The sequence below is a fragment of the Prinia subflava genome, chromosome 4 (genome assembly GCF_021018805.1).
Source record: "Prinia subflava isolate CZ2003 ecotype Zambia chromosome 4, Cam_Psub_1.2, whole genome shotgun sequence".
NCBI classification, from domain to species: domain Eukaryota; kingdom Metazoa; phylum Chordata; class Aves; order Passeriformes; family Cisticolidae; genus Prinia; species Prinia subflava.
Genome location: NC_086250.1, coordinates 11,344,467 through 11,363,865, shown reverse-complemented (window position 1 = coordinate 11,363,865; position 19,399 = coordinate 11,344,467). Strand labels below are relative to the sequence as shown.

The 19,399-nt window shown below is 40.4% G+C and overlaps 1 protein-coding gene across 14 annotated transcripts in view; it reads right to left on the bottom strand.

Annotated features, from left to right (window-relative positions):
• The window catches only part of ABCC9 (ATP binding cassette subfamily C member 9), a 69,795-nt gene extending 50,939 nt beyond the window's left edge, over window positions 1-18,856 (bottom strand). For 3 of the 14 annotated variants that reach the window (XM_063395438.1, XM_063395450.1, XM_063395451.1), the window contains exons 1-9: window positions 18,660-18,856; window positions 17,284-17,327; window positions 11,991-12,058; window positions 10,319-10,484; window positions 7,587-7,728; window positions 7,096-7,217; window positions 6,040-6,206; window positions 5,124-5,366; window positions 919-1,113 (exon numbers count right to left, since the gene is read on the bottom strand). In XM_063395438.1, the coding sequence (XP_063251508.1) occupies window positions 919-1,113; window positions 5,124-5,366; window positions 6,040-6,206; window positions 7,096-7,217; window positions 7,587-7,728; window positions 10,319-10,463 (1,014 nt within the window). In that variant the 5' untranslated portion in view covers window positions 10,464-10,484; window positions 11,991-12,058; window positions 17,284-17,327; window positions 18,660-18,856. Of the gene's footprint in view, window positions 1-918; window positions 1,114-5,123; window positions 5,367-6,039; window positions 6,207-7,095; window positions 7,218-7,586; window positions 7,729-10,318; window positions 10,537-11,990; window positions 12,095-17,283; window positions 17,328-18,659 lie in introns of all 14 variants that reach the window. The other 11 variants (XM_063395437.1, XM_063395449.1, XM_063395445.1 and 8 more) reach the window with 10 other exon arrangements.
• Between the last annotated feature and the right edge of the window lie 543 nt (window positions 18,857-19,399).

The following is a 19,399-nucleotide window of genomic DNA, read 5'->3' as shown; positions in this document are numbered from 1 at the left end:
ATGTCAGGAGTGAGCAGCCAAGAAAAAGATATTTGGATAGTGATGGTAGTCAAATGCTTTATCTGGAGAGGAAAATGCTATTCCATTACATACCTATCTGCTCATTCAGAGATAAAACACTCCAAAAACTGTATGGAGATGTTTCTCTATCAGAAGACAAATGCAGGAAAATGTCTTTGTCATTTCTTTTCTGCTGTCAGTAAAGTAATTTTAACTGTATATTTTCATTAGTTACTCATAAATTCTTTTTCTGTATCAGAGGCATGCTCAGCATTTAGGTGTGATCCCTGAAAGTTCAGTCTCACTGAAACCTGAGCACTGATCTGGTGTCTCTTGTGCATCTCTAGTATCAAGAACACCACTGAGTAAAGTGGATACTTTTCAATTTCTCAATATGTGCCAACATAGTTCATTACAGCAGCAATGAATACAATTAGCTACAAACAGGGACTAGCTACTGTCAGCCTCCCAGTAAAAAAAAAACAGATTTGAGAGAACTCAAAACTATCAGTGAAGTATAAACTGACAAATGGACAGGATTTAAGCAAAATTCCCAGGCTGGATGCATCACTGAGGCCCCACCAGTGTGTGTCATGCCTGAAACAAACAGGCACAGTTGAAGAGGAGCAGAAAAAGTCGTTCCTTCTTCCCAGAGCTGCTGGGATGACTCCATCAAGACAGATGGCTGGGGAGCTGGGGGGAGCCTCCATGACCTGTGTTCCATTCCTACCCAAGGCTCCCACTGCTCAGGTTTATAACTCAACTGTCTCTCACAACAGAAATACTCAATTTGCTTGAGAGAAACCATGAAATAACAGTGATGACCACAGACCTATTAAAGCATGTAGCTAGCTGTCTTAAATACCTGATATAACTCTAAAACTGCTACCAGAGCCTTTCAATCCACCGTCAGGTTACCTTTTCTGTGGAATTTGTATTATTGGTTGTATTCTGGAAGCCCTGGACAATCCCAGAAATGCAGAGTGGCCCAGCAAAGCCCAGCAGGTCAGCCAGGTAGCGGAAGGTGCTGCTGAGCAGGATTGGCCGTCCAAAAGCGCTGTACATGGCCAACCAAATGGAAGGACTCCGGTTGGGATGGTCCTCCACCTTTTTCTGCAAAACAGAAACAGGTACACAGTGCTTTAAGAGAAGCCTTCCAGCCTTTATATGGCAACATTCCTGTCTGGATGCCCAAAAGATTCCTGAAAGGTGGTTTGGACTAGGTGAGGCAGCAACATTGTAATTATCGACAGATTTCAGACAATCTTCACAGCAAATTCCAATTCTGCCTCCCCTTGGTAACTGTGGTTTCTCACCTCTATATCCCACTTTCCTCAACCTGTGAACACAGGAATGCAAGCACAGATTATCATCCTGGCAGGCAGCCATTGTCCCTTGTCACATGTGTGCTCAGGGAAAGGTCTGACCTTTCAGCCCTCTGCTCACGTGGGTAATCCTGGTTTCACAAGCTGTAAAGGCATCTGATTGCAGGCAAAATACAAAACAATTACAAGAATATAATTTAATTTAATTTATTTGGAATTTTTTCCATCTCTTGTAAGCCTTCCAGGATGACATACTTCAACTAATCCGTGATAACTGTGCTCAAAAAATGAAAGCAGTAGACCAGGATGGGAGGTAAGTTTAAATCAGCCAAGGGTCCTTTCTAGCCTCCAGATCTGCGAATTTACACAGTATCACAGCTGTTGGCTAAAACACCAACCAGCAGACTTGGCTTTGTGTAATCAGAGGAGTTTTGATATCTCTGAGGTCCTTTCAGTTTAACAAAGGAAGAGTTTTACTGGTGAGAGCCGTGCTCTGCAGAGTGCTTCCTTGCACTTCAGGCAGCAGCTTTTGACACTTTAAACAAGCATCTGTCATTGCTCAAGTAGCACAGATGCCTGCAAGCTGCAAGCCAAGCCAAGCCCTCTTAAGCATTCACAGAGACATTTTAAGTACAGCCAAGCAACAACTACCCCCTGCCCCAGCAAGTTCATCAAAGAAAACGCAAACGTGCCTGTGACCTGCCTGGCTGCCTCATGTCTTTTTCCCCCCTCATTTCTCAGTTTTTCCATTTTATGCCGTTTCCACAGAGATGGATTATGTGCAAGGTGCCAAAAATGTACAGGTGGATCAGGTGGCTGCCAGAGACTGGGCCAGGTCAATGCCAAGGAGCTTAGGAAGGAGAAATAAGCACCATGGGGTCAAATTAGAGCTACCATTTCAGAAAGGGTGAGGATGAAACTGCTTCCTCTGAGGAGGGAAAGAACACAAGGGCCTTGTGTGAGCTGCGCAGACAAAAGGCTCTGAATTTGTGACCTAATGGGTTTTGAGCTTGAGTGCTCTAAAAGGGTTCATCACCCTCCTCAAATAAATGATTAATAACTTTAACAGCTTCAGAGGAGCTAAGCTAATTTATTGGGCAAACAGCTGCCATCTTTTGGGAAAAAAATGTTATTCTAGGCATTCAATTAATAGCAAATTTGTTAAGTGGCAACGGTACATCCTTATTTCTCTAACAATTTAATAGCCATTTTTACTGTTACTGCAACTGATACATTGAACATCACTATATGAAATCTATTTCCTTTTCACTGGGAAAAAATACTAATTAAATTACCTAATTTATTTCTAGACCCTGTTTTTTCTTCCTTTTTTAATCAGGACTTCATATTAGCTGAAGCATGTAACAGGAAGAGGAGAGAAAGACCTTTTTCTTTTCCAGAATGGTCCTTAAGTCTTAGGGGCTTGCATGGAATGTTGTGGTGTTAATTAACCAGTCTGGGCTACTGCTCTCAGCTGTGCCACTTGATTAGGTTTTCCTTGTCTTTGTCAACTTCCTTTCAATTTCCTCTAATTTTCTCTATCTGTGGCACTCCACAGTTGGAATAGAGGGCAGTGAGACAGTGCTTGCTGATAAATCAGGTCACCCGTGAGGTTTGCCTCAGTAAATATGGAAACCTGACTGTTCCCATAGTTCTGGAGCTGGCAGTATAAGCCTGGTGCTGAGGGGCAATGCCCTGTGATTGATAATTAACACTATAAAACTGTCTATCAACTAACTGTCCCTGTGACTGACAGTTAACACAATTTCATTCCTCTGTTTCTAGGCCCTAACATGTAAGACCCATAGTGGAATGTGAATAGCACACATAAGAAACTAATGGTCCTTGAAAAATTGATTTTTCTATGAAGTTCCCAGAAGAAAAGCTTTCTATTGACCATCAGGACCAGATATACAGGATTTTAATGTGCTACATCTATTTTTGGATATGTGATATATGATGCACTGATATGTGGTGTGAAACATCTAAACTGCTTCAATAGAAATGGAAAGAAAAGCCAAGCAACAAGAGAAACAAGATCACTTTTTTTCAGGGAGCAGGTAAATGGAATTATGTGAGAATTGATACAATTATTTCCATTTTCATAGCATGCAGAAGAGCTAGGAAGACAATGTCATGTGAGCTATCTCAAAGGCATTTCACAATACAGAGTATTCAGGGTCATGTTCAGCATCTTCCATCAGGGTGTGAGAAGGGTTTGGGGAGGAACAGGAGTTTCTTTCTGCAGGGCTATGGAGCTCAGCTGAGATCAGCCATCTCCAGGCACAGGCTGGGGTAACCCCACTTAATCCAGAGAGGCTGGGAGGCTCCCCTCACCAGTTGCAGGAGATTAGTGTAAAATACACACTTGGCAGCAGAGACAGTGGCATATCACCTCCTCCAGACTGCAGACTGCTCTCCAGTCTGAAGAATTTTCCTAATTCTGAGGCTGTTTTCTGGCCCAACCAGGCACAAGCCAACGCATTTCTCCACAGGAATGAACTGCAGTGAGTCCCACTGCCTGGCTCCTGGGATTTGCTTTAGCCATTTGGTTTACTTTAACTTTATCTACAAATACCAGTTTACTTCAGGGTTGCAGCCTGTTTTTGAATAGTAGCACAAATGTGCTAGAGGCTGTGGTAATCTCAAGACTTTAGACAACTGTAGAACACAAAATACCTGATGTAAGGCAGCATCAGAAATGTAGGTGAGTGTAACTGCATACATAACATTTGTGCAAGTGTTTATATGTGCATGACACACACTGAGGGAGGATACACAATGAGGTTTGTGCTCATGCACATCAGAAATGCACATTTAACTTGCCTTTTGGCATCTCAACTGCATTTTTGTGCAGGCACAGGCAGTACCTGCAGATGTGAACGAGCTACAGACAAATGCTGGCACCCAGTTGTCGTGGCTGTCATCAAGAACAGCACAGACTCAGGTCCTTGAGCCACAAAGGTGCATATCCCTCTTTGGCCTCTTTGAGTAGGATTTAGGCACCTTAAGGAGCTGGTCTAAGGGATGCACCTCTCCCAGGCTGCTGTGAAAAGCTCACTTCCAAAAACTCAGTAGATTTCTGCCTAAATCAGAAGGAGCTTTGACCTCTGGTCTCTGTAATCCTCAACTGCAGAAGGAAAGAGAAGCAACCTATATCTATTAAAATATAAATAATTGTACTGATATTTGTTTCATCTCAGAAGGAACAGAAAGCAGCTTGCAGCTTAATTAGCTGTTGAGAACAAAGAGCTGCCTAAATGCATCCAGAAGTTTCCCTGAAAAATCCTGCCCTATCCAGTGAGTTTTCCCAACCATGCTTTCCATACTGGGTCTGGCTGTGATGGAGTTAATTCTCTTCATGGTTCTGTATTCAGGATTGGTGACTAAATCCCTAAGACATCAGTGTTTTGTCTATTCTTGTGTGGTTTTGGCTATTTCTCTGCCTGGAGAAAAAAAAAAAAGGTGAAGATGAGTATTTCCAGCTGAAACTGGACAGAATGTCTTCCAGTTTCATGAGTAGCTGAGATTAAAATCTTTCACTGTTAAAATTTAGCAAGTGATCAGTCTGTTGTGGTTTTAGTTTCCAGTTGCACTTGGTTTGGCCACTCTCTCCTGCTATAAATTCACCTAAAACCAAACAGTAACTATTGGATTGTAACATCCTATGCCAATGTTTCACCTTGGAACAAACAGTCCTAAGTAAAAATTCCTAAAACAAGGATTTCATGAAAGCTGAAGAAATTCAAAGTGACGCTTTGGCTAAGGCTGAAGAGTGACATGGACACCTGTTATTACCTTTTGTTCCTCGTAGGCTTCTTTGAGACAGACATAATTTGTCAGTGCTCTCATTGCAATTGGGAGCTTCCCAATGGCCTTCAGGTCCACAGGTTTCTTGTGAGCAGAAATAATGAGAGTGTTCATCCACCAATAAGTTGCCTTTGAGAGCAAATTGACAAATGGCTGCAGGAACCTCACCCCCAGATCCTGCAGATCCTCTGGAGGCTTTACTTTCTGAGGGTTCATGAAGAACACATACCTCTGCAGAGGAGAAAATAGACAAGCATGGGCTCAGAAATTATCTTATTGATAGTAATTTTTTAATAAAAACTATATGCAAGACCAGCACAGTCTCAAATTTACTTTTAAAGGTAATTAAATGTTGAATTTAAAGACAAATATGTGTGTAAATAGGAGCATTTCCATTTTGACAGATATCTGGCAAACAACTGAACAACCTGGTATATGGATACTGTTCTGAAACCTATCACTACCACCTATCTCTAGCTGAACAATACTAAAAATGAATTCTTGGTAAATAATTTTATTTTAAGTCATCATGGGTGAGAACTTTTGCTAACTTACAAATTCACTACGTAAATAGTTAATCAACACTAACACAGCACATATTTTACAGATTGCATTCACCTATACCCTCCCCATGTGCACAAATATGTATCTATCTACATAAATATGTGTGCACTTTGTGTGGATAGAGGCAGACAGGCACACACACACACCAGGCCCAGGGGATATATCAAGGACATACATTTTAAAGAGATTTAAATCACCACTACATTCCACAGAATTAACCAAACCTTTATGGCTAATCTAGACTGGGCCTAAACTTGACACAAGCCAGAGTTCCTGGGACTATCTTCACCCCCATGATAGCACTGATGCTTTTCCAGATCCTGGGGAAGAAGCCACATACCCTGACTCGGATGACATTGATCTCCACAGCCATCAGCAGCCCATAGAGGATGACCATGATTCCAGTGATGCAGAAACGCAGCTGAGAAAAAGGCACCCCGTCCTGGCAGTACCTGACAAGCTTGATGGTTTTGGTGACAAAGGCCATTATCCAGTAAAGAAACAGGGCTGGAAAACACGTGCACATGCATAATTAAAAAATAAATTAATAAATAAGTGTAAGTACAGCATTTTAACTTCTGTGGCTGGATACAGTGCAGGCAAAGTGATCCTTTATGTCACCAGCCACTGTTTTCTTTCCTGGGCCACAATCCTTCAAAGAGATCCACAATGGCAGATCTTCACACAGGAACAAAAGTCCACTGAGGGGGACTTGATCTGCGGGGGAACTTTGCTCTTAAAGTGAAGGAAAAGGCACATAACAAAAAGTCATATTGCCTCTTAGAAAAAGCAGTGTGCATCTCAAGTGAGAATGTGGAAAAGTGTCCATTTTGAAAAAGAGTTTATGGAATTTATTGTTATCCTGCATGCTGGCTGATATCTGTCAGGGGCTTGTTCAGGTGGCTGAGTTACAGGCAATTTGGACAACACACTTGTATGAAACATTATTCTGCAATGTCTGGTCTGACCATCTTCTGACCAAGAGAGCAAACGGGATAATCTTGGAATCAGCTGCAAAAGATGTTGAGAAAGAGCAGCATCTGCACAGGGGAGTTTGTGGTCAGATCACTATTAAAGTGGCCTTTTGAAATAGCCCTTTTGAATGCAGACAAGTTTTTCCTCAAAATTGTCAGCAGTGGTAAAAAATACCTAAAAGCTTGTGATAGAAATGCAACAGGTGTGCAAGGTTTTCTCTTTTAATAATTTAAAGGTAGTTTTCAGTACCTTATGAAAGGTGCAGTAACACCTGTGATACTATCAGTTGCAAGAGCAGAGAGTTATTCCTCCCTGTTTTAGTATTCTCACACATTCCACCATTCTCCTCAACCTACACAAGCTAACATTGGCTAAAATACAGTGAATTGTAAGAATATATAAATATCAGATTTAGACTTACCCAGCAGTAACTTTGGAAAGTTGGATGTTTCAATATTATGGTAATATACTATGGATACAGTGGCAGCCACAAATCCCATTATAGCTGGTAGAAAGAGATGCAGGTGGCGAGATTTCATTTGTCTGAAAATAAATACATTATAAATTAGTGAATTTGGTGCCTTTTTTTTCACCATAGTGTGAAACTTCAGGTGTTCTGCTAACCTATTGAAGAGGACAAACATGAATTTCTCAGAGACAAAAGATTTTTGTCCTCATGAGTAATTAACTTTGATGAGTATTTGCTTGCCATTATAACTTGGGAGAAGAAAAAAATGGCAAGAAAAATGGCTTCACCTTCATCCCATTAAAACTTGGACAGTTCATAAAAGGATTCTGTGAACTTTTTGGGGGGAAAGCCTCCTCATGCCTTGCTAGCCAACCCATCAGACATTAACACTATTTGTTACCAAATGCAATTAGAGTGGTTATCCACCAAATTCTGCCACTTACGTGTCAGAAACAATCCCCTCTGCTATTTCACACACGTGCACAAACAGCAGGGTGAACGTCAGGATCCACCGCAGGTTGTGCCCAGGGAAGTGCAGCCAGGTATTGTGGTGAATCTGCACTTTGGAACTCTGGCTTCCCCAGCCTGGGAAATGACAGCAAGGAAAGAGAAAAGTTACCTCACGGCCAGTCAGTGACTGATCTGGTAATCAGATTTCTGAGCAACGCTTACATGCAATCAATACAAACCCCCTACAAGACTACAGGGGCTGTTGTTACTATAAAGATGACCCAGGAGTGTCTCAGTTGCCCCATCATTTAAATCAAACCCTGAAGACAATGAGACAACACTTTTTTCAAATTATAATCAAAGAAAAGTCGTTTCTGGCCAAGAAAAATGATAAGAAAACAACAACAACAAAAACCCCACCCCAAGTGGCACCCTCAGACAAAAGAGACCAACAGATCTGAAGTGCTTGGCCTCTGCACTCCCGGCCCTTCAGAGCTCCCAGCACAGCGCCAGCACTCAAATTAATCAGCAAATTAAACTCGAAGCCTATTTCCATGTCATCACCTCAGATGTCACCTGCCCCTTCCAGGCAAGATCCTCTCTGAGGCCAGCAACCCAGCAAGAGCTGGGACACGGAGGATCTGAGGGAGGTGACAGGGCTGGGGAAGCTGAGGCCTTAGCACAGGCTGGATTCTCACAGGGCCAGCCTCAGCCTCCATCTCTGCCCACACAGCTGCAGGGCTGTCCTGAGCCACTAAGCCCAAAAGTCCCTCTGACTGTAAGGCAACTCCTGGAATTCCCTTCCCAAAGCCCAGAGAATCCCAACAACAGTGCATTTTGGGGAAGTAAAGAAACCAGACAAAAGGAAACAAAACTAACTCAGTTTAAAAGCCAGGATGTGCTTTTGCTACACAAGGATGCAGCATCTCTGTCGTGCTTAGAGGCTCATTGGGTGACTCAGGAACACATGAACCAAAACCTAAATTTATTCATTCTTGGAAACTGTCAGCATTTCACCATTTAAATCCTTGTTTAAGACACAAAATACTGCAGGAACAAATTATTCTCTCCTCTCCATAGCTATCTCAAGCATTTTCTGTAGTTCTCCAAGACTTTCCTAATCTACCATGTCTTTCTTTGACCTTGCTCCTGCCTTTGTCTCTCCTGAGCTGCTTTTCATTTTTTCTTTGCCCACACATCTGCACAAACACAGCTCATCACCAAATTTCTGGTTTGGAGTCAGTCTATACTATGGACTCCAGTTGGCTTTTAATGCTCTGTTCAACAACTATTAGTCCTGATAATTAGCATACAAAATAGAAAACAAAGAATTACAAACTTACACAAATAGCATACAATTGAAAATATTATATTTTTCCTGACATTGTTACAAAATAGAGGGAATTTTCAGCAGCTGCCATACGATTTCAAAATTATTTGGCTAATACCTCTAAAAAATCAAAGCAGCACTTGATGTTAGAATGTTCTAAAATATTATCTCTACTTTCAGACCTTGCATTGTACTGCCATCAACACCTCTGCACAAAGCCCTGTCCTTCAAGGATGACTTGCATCTCACCTCAAAGGAAGAGCCAGCACTGGGGTAATAATCCATCACAGTTGGAAAGAGTTTCCATAACCCTGGGGTTTCTTTCTAGTGTTTATAATTTGTTAGAATTTGTTTCTAATTCTCTTGCTTAATTATTTAATTAGTTTTTAGCCACTGGATCATGTCACAGTTAGGTGCAGAGTTTCTTAGCCCCCAGGTTCCTGTAGCATTTTATTCAACTGCTTTGGAGTCTTTTTTGCATGATGAAAGCCCTTAAATCTAATGTTCAAATACAGTCCTAAATTCAAATCTTCCTTGTGGAAGAAATGCATTTTCATCTACACATGCAACACCAGGAAGGTAACATGGAAGAACTGACATGACATTTCTCATGCAGTTGTCAGGGGAATATTTATTTTCACTAATACTTTTGATGGTTATTCAAGTCTCTTAATCTCCTATGATCAGTTAAAATGCCACTGTTTGACCTCTCTGGAAAAATATTAAATTGTATTAATTTCACCACTGTAAGTTAACTGGCATAAAAAGACAACTGTAGAAAAAAAAGAAATCATTAGAGTACTAGTTTAGATAGGGTTTTTTATAAGACTATGTGAGTTAGAGCCCCTTCACTGTCCTCAGAGGGATTTATCATTTTTTATTTTTTATTCCTGCTGGGGAAAAAATTATCTCTATTGCTCTACTTTTCTTTACAAATGTTGGCAAAAGAAGCAATTATTCTACTTTAACTATTTCCTACACTTGTCCTAGCCTTAGATCCAAGGTGAACATTTTGGATATTGGCTGTAATGCATTTAGCTTCAAGGAAATTCAGAGCCACTACCCTAAGTCTTCTAATATGTAATAATAACAAAGACTGCAAGTTGCCAGTCTCAAATATGAAGAAAAGTATCTTCAGAGGGAAGTTTCATAGCATTTGGATCTGATCTGTCTGGTTCTCATCCATCTCTTCATGCTTATTAGTTCAGATTTATATCTAAAATTCCCACATTTCAGAGGGTTGGCCTCATGTCCTCTGGGTAATGCCATTCTGGATCTTCTTTTTCAGAGTCCATAAATACAAAGTATCCAATGATTTTATCAAGCCCATGCAAACATGAGTATAAACACACGCTCAAGTGTTTTGGGATGGCAGAGCTCCATGGAATAACTCACCAATGAACAAAATTGGGAAGGTGATAAACAGCAGGAAGACATGAGGGACCAAGTTGAGGGCATCCACAAAGCAGACATTCCTGAGGACACCAGCACTGATGTTGTAGGCTGAGGCGTTGTCATTGCCACAAAATGCAAGTCTCATCTCTTCCAGAGGGCCTGGCTACTACAGAAATGGGAGAAATGTTGACTACCAAGAGTGCTCGCCTTCCCTTTGGCTAAAGACAAAATAAATATAATAAAGAGACAGAGAAGGAGCACATTGAAGAACCCATAAAGAATAACACAGTTGTATTTTGAAAATTATTTTGGGCTATGTCAAATACAAGCACATTTAAAGCTGTGTTTATACGGCATTAGTATTATTTATATTTTGATAATATTGCTTATATGTAGCTGCATTCATTATTTAAGTGCTATTTTTAAATACATTATGCTATAAATGCTAGTGCTCATTATAGCCACAAACCATATGCTTCAAAAGCTCAGTGAGAATATAAAGAAAGAAAGTAGAAGATTTGAAAAATAAGTATTTGCAATTCTCATAACAAAACCCAAATGGACATAAGTTGACCTGTGTTTTGCTGTTTCTTTAGTGAGCCAACACTCTCTGTGCAATATCTCCAACAATTTGTTGCTTTGCACCCCCAGTGCAAGCTCGGAACCTTTGGTATTTGTGATCTGGCAGTTTGCACTCACTGATATTTTGTATTTCTTCATTGCCACATAGAACAACGGCACACATGAGACATTACAGATAAATGAAAAACTCTTAACCAAAGTAGGTGGTACTGAAGATTGCCTAGGTAGTAAGTCAGCATTTCTGTTTGATCCTGAAAACCCTTAAACACGTGCTTAGACTCATCCCAGCAGTCTCTGACTTCCATGATTTCTTGTGAGATGCTCTTTGAACACCAAGATAAGCTGCTGTGTTCGTGCTTGCAGCGCGTGAGCCACAGAGCAACCCAGAGTTATGGCCAGGTTCTGGCTTAAATCAACCTGTGCATCATTTATTTTTTCAGTCTTCTTTACAAGAAGGTGAAACAGGACTGCAAACAGAGTCTTTCCTTGCTCATTTCTTTGTCTGAAACTTACACAGAGCAACATAGTGCTGTAGAATAACTTGTGAAAACTCATTTATCTTCACCTTTTTCTTTTCTCAAATTTTACATGCTAAAATGAATATATTTAATTCAGCAAAGCATCTGTCTGCAAGAACATTGGCATTAATAGGTTTTGCAGAATCAGAAGATAGGGATGCAGAAAATGCATGAATGCAGTTTAAAAACAAAAAACAGTAAGTTGAATGGGGAGAAAAAAGGTTTTCTTCTTTCCTCAAATAGTTCAAATTAGTTCTGTAAGATGTTTAAACAAGGTAATCATAAAAAGGTAAGCATAAACTACACAAGTAGTCCCTTAGAGACAGAACAAACATACAGGTCTTCACAAAAATACAGAATTCAAAGAAGCATTTTGAACATCTGCTAAACCCCCATTAGCTTTTAACCAAGTTCTTTTTGGATCTGAAAAGCACAACCATTATCGAAACACATCAGTGAAGAGGAATTTCTTTGAAAAGATTGCGATAAATGCGCTCCCTTTCCCAAATATATCAGCAGTTTATGGCTGAGATTTACCAGAAGTTAAGCATAACTCGCATTCGTGTACTCACTGTGAGGCAAAAGCTGAGGGTCAACTGACTCAAACTTCAGTAAGCACCATCTGCTAACAGTCCATGTGCTGTAACACAATTTGATGGAGAATTTGGCCCATTCTCTATAATGAATAGAGTGATATGACCACTATCATTCTATAACTTTATTTTTATACCAAAAGACATTCATAAATGCATGAGGCTAGTAACAAAAAATAAACATTCTGTTAATGTGGGATCTGTCTGAATATATCAAGCAGTTATTAGCAAAACAAATAAGGAACTTTAAAAAAAAAAACTACACAGAGGTTGCTTGGGTTTAATTTAAGAAAGCTTGACATTAAGGGAAACATAATGATAATGGTAATCTCTTGAAAATCAGAAGTGCTGTTTCCTCATTTTTATCGAAGGTCAGAAGTCCAAGGGAGTTCTGCTGGGAATTTTCCTCCCTTTCCCACAAGGATGACTCTGTTCTGAGGCAGCGTAAGATGCTGTTGTGGTCTAGTGGTTGGAGTGCTACTGAAAGGCAGGAGAATCCTGGGTTCAGATGAGCCCTGAATCATTGACTCCCTGTGTAGCTTTTGGCTTCCAGTCAAAAATCAATCTGGGAGAAAGGATGAAAACCACATCCAAGGGAAACTAAGGGAACTGTTGGGTTTTTTCCAGTTTTTCTGGAAGGGAAATAGAATAGAGACAGCAAATGTTCAAGTGAAGGACTATTAACTGCAGGAAGAGTGTTTTCTCCTATCTAGAGACCACCATCAGTTTGCAGAGGTTTCCTAATACACCTCAAACAATGGTTGCTAAAAGCTCTCATGCAAGATCCATCCTTGAAGAATCACTTCTCAATCTTCACAAGAATCTGTGCTGTGCCTAGTTTTATGATGGAGTATGTCCAGTAAGCAAAAAAACAATCGCCTCCTAAAACAAATTGTCCTTTTGCCCTTTGCACATTGCCAGGTCTGAGAAAAAAACCTTGTCCTATTAGTTAATACTGATATCTAGAGATAGTGCCCTTCACACTCATGATATTTTTCAAGAGAAGGTAAGGGCAGTCTATTCACAAGAGTATTGTTCATTAAAAAAAAAAAAAAAAAAAAAAAGAAAGAAAAAAAAGAGAAGAAGAATTTAATTGCCTTCTCTTAAAAAGAGAGAGAAAATCAAGCCCAAGTTTGTCAGTTTGTAAAAATTTCCCCCCCCCCCAAAAAAAAAAGATTACATGGCAAATGAAATGAGATAGGGTAATTGATAATAAATCCCTAAGATTTTTGATGAGAAAACTTCATCATGAATCATTTTATCCAGGGACCATGTTCATTAAACTCCCACAGGCCTAAAATCTATCAATTATTCTGATCAGTGTTGTGATGCTGTGCTGCCCCAGTGCAGCTCTGGCCTCATAAAATGCCAAATCATCAAATGTACATCTTCCCTATTTAGCAGCACTCAGCTCAGGACACACATCCAGTACAGTTTGGCAGTGATAGGGAATAGAGGAGATAAGAACTGTGGAAGCTTTAATAGTCCAGTGATTCTACCTTCCTCCTTTCCCTTCTTTCTTCCACCCATTTTTCCATCTAATTGTGCTGGGAATGAGCTGTGGCTGGAAGTGGAGGACTCATGTTCTGCATCTGTTGGCATATCCCACATTTTATAACACCTCCTGCTGCTGGCAGCTCTCTGGATCTTCAAGAATTGTGTATGAAAACAACCTGCACCACCTTAGAGCTCTGAGAAATGATGTCATCTCCAGTTGCCTTGTGGGGCGACAGGAACCACTCCATCCTTCCCTTCCCATCCATTTCTGGTTCAGAAGGCAGATCCCACACATCCCCCATTGTTCTGTGACTCAAACCACTGGACCTTGCTTTGTTTTCTGGAAAACTTAGATACAGAGGAGACTCTGGAGGTGGAGAGATGCACAGACCGTCACCCCCTGGAATAAAGCATGTGATGTAGTTCCTGCCTCTTGGCTCAAGTTTCCTAGATAAGGGAAATATACTGCATGAAGTTTTGCTGATATCAAAGGGAGGATGCTTTGCATTTACAGTCAATGCCCTTTGGCTGGAAGCTGAAATTAGCCATTACTTTCTGCAGCATCAGGGCATGCCTCCAGAAGCTCATTTTCATTAGCCTCAAAGATTAACAAGCTGTGTTCTTCTCCAAAGAAGGACAGAAAGAAAAGCCCCTAAGGCAGAAGAACAAATCCTTGATTTCTCTAGACAGTACAGGGCATTTTTCAACAATGCTTTTGCAGCTCTACTAAAAATAACAGGAGTTGGACCATGACAAGTTTTCAGATGCAATCTCTCATCCAAGAAAACAGTGCAGCCTTCAATCTTTCTCAAATAAAAATATGATAATATAATGGCAAAATTTCTTGTGCCCACATCGAGATCCCATGCTTGGAAAGTTCAGTGTAGCTACAGAAGGACACATTTTTAGGCCTGAAAACAGTGTAAGCTTCAGACTAATTCAAGAGTCAAAGTTATACTTTTAAACAGCATTTCAGTATTGTAAGTTAGAGTTAAAGAGCTCTTTAATAATTCTAAGGATTTTAAGGAGTTTTAAAAGGCCTCAGCTATACTGATTTTTAATGAGACCTCGTTTTGAAAGCTTTCACTCAAAAAAGTGAGCATGAAAATTAAGACAGTTTGAAGATCCTGATTGCAATTACCCAGTGAAAGAGTCAAAAGGTACCATTGCCTTCTTTCTGTACAGCCATAAGATTTCATGAAATGAAATGAAAATGTGAAAATTAAGAACAACAAATTTAAAAAAACCAAACAAACAAAAACAAAACATGAAGATTTGAAGATTGCAGTTGTGCTTACTGTTGTAACTCATTGAAAACTGCAGCAGGAAAGGAAGATGGAAGTGGAAGACTGACCACTGATCAAATGTGGTTCCCTGAATAAAAATTAAACTATTAAACTATTCTTCCCTTGGCTTTTACTCCTCTAGTAAGCAAATGCTGGACTCAGAACTACATCTGTAGAGAGGGAAAAAGAGGTATCTTGCCCATGTGAGGAAGTGCTGTTTGTTTGTCTCCATGCTGAACTTTATGCAAGTACAAAGCTAAATACACTGAATACTTATTCCTTTTTTCTCACAAAAAACCAAGAGAATGCTGATCACACAGAACAGCAAAACCTGTAATACTGGAGGTCTTTGAATTAGACCTAAGCAAATCAGAATACAGAGATGACTCAAGTTTTCCCACCATGTGGGCCAAAGGTGATTTTCTCCTTCCCAGAGATGAGGAGACAGATTTTTTAGGCTGCAGTAAGTATGCGAGGAGAGGTCAAAGAGGTAAAACTAGGCTGCAGGGTCACAGGAGGAGAAATTTGAAGAGATTTCTGTTGTATCGGGGGGGAAGAGATTAAAGCCTTCAGTGCTCTAACTCAGAGAGGTTATTGCATTCCACAGCAGCAGCTGCTCTCTTACACCTGCCAGGACCCTTCCTTGGGAACACTGGAAACAGCCCTGCCTGGAAGGGTACACAGGTGAATTAAACAGCAAAGCCAGGGGCGTTTGTCACCCTCAGCAGGCTGCCTGCCTTGCTGTGGGCTCACAGTCCAGCAGAGAGCCACACACAGAGTTCAGTCTCACAATTAACAGTGGTTAATCACTGTGGTGCTGCTCCCAAGGTAAGGAGCCCTGCTCACATCAAGCTCCACATCAGAGCTGAACTGATGCAGTTGCCCTACTTCAGTTCCCAAGCTGGCTCATGCACGACTGTCTCAAGGACATAACAGTGGAGAAATGTCCACCAGCCTCTTAGCAAAACTTTATCTGTGGGTCCCAAAGGAGGGGAGAGGCACTGGAAAGGAAAGGCCTCTTCTCATATGGATTAACTTTTTCTCTAAGATCATGCTCAGGTTGGAATCTTCGGAGCTGAAAGCTTCTCTACAGGAAGATGGCTTTGACTGGCAAACAGCAATGTCTGAACTAAATGGGAGCAGTCTAACTGCCACATCGAAAAAAGAAACTGTGTAACCTAAAAGTGAATATTCTGGAGAAAAGAGATGAAGAGGTAGCAAGCTATTTTGAAATTTGTTGGTCATCTGCAGTTATGAACCACTACTTCTCAGCAGGTGGTAGCAGCCATTTAGAATAACTGTTGAGGTGCTCATAAACTCATTTAAAAAGACAATGTTATTCATAGTGATTACAAAGAATGGCTTTTCCAGAGAAAGTTTCACTTGCTGTTGAATACAGCAGGCCAGCAAGTTATGCTGGGTAATTGCACCAATGTGGGTACATCACAATTTGCTTCACTGCTAATTATAGCAAGAATGTTATACTTTATAATGATGTTGCCAAGCATGCTAGGTTTAATCTATCATTTCAGACATGGAAATGAAGTAATGGGACAAAGACTATCTGATAACAAGCATGTGCCATCTGTGGATAGCAGCTACATTCAGCAACCCAGCAGGAGTGCCAAGAGCCAGGTGATTTTTTGTTTTAACACTTATAGGCTGGAAGGCCTTCATCTTTCTAAGTTACTCTCAAATTACTCACTTTAACTTCTGTCTTTATGAACTCTACAACTCATCAGAGATTCTTAGAGGTGGTTTTGCCTTCCCCTTTTGAGAATGGCCTGTGATGAATCGTCAGTACGAGCTAAAGCCACCAGGCAAACTTCACAGAGGAGGGGAATGGAAAGGACAGTCAAGAGGATGGGCCCATGTTGGTACCAGTGGAAGGCAAGTTTCAGCTGTCCTTTACATCATTTGGGAATCTGATTCCCTGTTGGTTTACTTTAATGAGGATGTGAACTATCTGAACAGCAGTTCACCCTTCAATAAATAGCTAAAAAAACTCTCATGTCCTTTAAGCATTTAAATTTTTATGCTAAGATCCCCATTACTGGCAAGTTGAGACTTCCTGGTTTTAGGCTAAGGTGGACAGGCGCAGTCATAAGAGAATAAACAGAAAACAGCACAATAGTGATTCATGAAACAAATATTTCACTGTGAAGAGAAGTTTTGGGAAGAAAGAAAATAGGTCAAAGTCATAAACATGGAAATGACAGAGCATTGAACCTAAACACTTACAAATCTTATTTTAACAAGAATAAATAGGGATTCTCAGGGCACTAAGCCAGTTCATGAGATATATTTTCCATAAGCAATTCTGAAGAAGACAATGGAAAAATGGTAGATAATCTAAATTTCCATCAAAATTATGAGAACATCCTCACCAAGTACAAAACTATAAGATTCCTAATTAAAGACATTTTAACTACCTTAAGGGTCTTTTAAAGTGGACTTAAACATCTTCATATTCAAGAGTTTCATCTTACCTGAATTATCACTCTGATCGTCATGCTCTGCAAGGTACTTATGACTACAAAAAAAAGAGTATAAGTACACTCCTCAGGTGGAGCTTGTTTGGGGGAATAAGAATATTTTGAAAACATTTATTGCAGTAGTACTGTTGTCCATACTTTAAAAAAAAAAAGATATAAATTGATAGTTTCACTTCCTAATTAAAATATATCTGTTTACAGAGCATACTTGTGTCTCAGTTCACATCAAATTTCATTTTGGTCTCACATATAATGTGCATTATATGCCCATATATACATATAGACATGTATGTATATACATATGTGTATGCATATAGGTGCAGGGTGAAGAAAATACTCTGAGTTTTACAGAAGTACTTAGTTCTTCTGAGTAAATCACAAAAGTAAAATTTGTCTTTCCTTCAGGAATTTCCCAATTTAAATTTTAACTAAGGACAAATGATAATTTATAGCTTTGAATGGAAGGCCTAACTCTGAGGTTTTCCACAGATTTTAGGTTAGTGCTCTGACTCTTTTTCCTTTCTGCATTTAACCCTTCTAGTTTGTTCTTACTTTCCTAAAACCACTCTAACCCAACCTATGTGATCTATAGTCTTGCAAAGAGTTCTGCTGAGGTAACGGCAGAAAGCACTGTCCCTTTAAAACCCATTTCATCAAAAAAGACCCGATACAAAAGACAATTTTCTTTTTATTCCTTATTTAAGCTGTGACCACCTCTGCTCCACAGACCCCTTGCTAAGCGCTGTCCCAGCTCCCCTGGGCCTCAGGATGATGAATTACCTCTGTGCTTGTCAGCATTCGCAAACTGCCGTGTGCCACAGCCTGATCCAAACGGTGCTGAAGTCAATGCAAAGAATCTCATTGACTTCGGGAGCCTTCTGGATCAGGCTCCAAACACGGGGAAAATCACAACGGCAGTGGTGCTAAACAGGCTATTGGCACTGCAAAGCATTGCACACAAACATCTGCAGTGGTCTCACACATCTAAATGCATCGCTTTTTTTTCTTTCTTTCTTTTTTGGAAAGCTTCTCCACACAATGCGATCCCCAACACCAGCGTGCTACGCTGCCTGCTGTAAAACCTTCGACTTCACATTGCCAAGACAGGACAGTTTAAAAAAAGAAACATAACCCTGTGAACGGCAGCAAAGAAAACATCAGCAGGAGGGGACGGTAAAGGCTGAGAACGCCTGCGAATGGAAAAGGAAAAAGAGATTGGAGTTGTAATCCCAGGAAAGAACGAGGAGCAGCCCTGTCCCACAGATATAAAGGGAAGGAGGGGGAGGAGGTGGTTAGTGGGAGATAATGGGGGGAGGGTCATCGCATGCCCCGTTTGGTTGCTGAATGTTAGATCAAACTCTGCCGCTTACCTTTGCAAACACAACCCCAAAATACCAACCCAAAGTGTCACTCGGTTGTGCTATGTGATCAATATCATCCCGATGGCAGGATTTTCCTCCACTTAGTGAAGCCGCTCCAAGCCCTGGAGTGGATTATTTTTAGGCTGGTGATGGGAAGATCAGCTGCTGCCTCCTATCGAGTTTCCAAAGTGCACAAACTCTTCTTGCCTTTCTCATACGCTGAAGGGGGCAGGAAACTGGGAAGAGACAGGCAAGCAAAAAGCACCAATTTTTTGCCTCTTGAAGCTACAGTCCCCTGGGATTTCTTCTGCTTGCTTTTATTTTCATTTTTCCCTCTCTGGAGCAGTAAGATGCCAAGAAGCTGCATTGCAGCACATGGACTATTAGCAGATGGCTCTTCTGAAGTAATTCATTTAGACAAGGTAGTCTAAGTTTTGACAGGCTTGCAGAGATTCAGCTTTTGATTCCTTTGTAATTAATCCTGGATAATTTGAATTTGACAACCTCATTTTGCATGTCTTTCACCATATTAAGCAGAAAAGTCTACTCAGATGTTTTACTTTACTGGCTTACCTAAGTCTCTCCAGCCCTTCTGCTTAAAATACAAACCAAATCTCACTTTTTGATCACACAGGTCTGCTTCTCATGAAATGGCTTTTTTAATACTTGAAATAAAATTCCAACTGATTTGTGCTCATACCAGGAATATAGTTTTCAATACAATAGCATTTATTTCTAAGGGATAACAT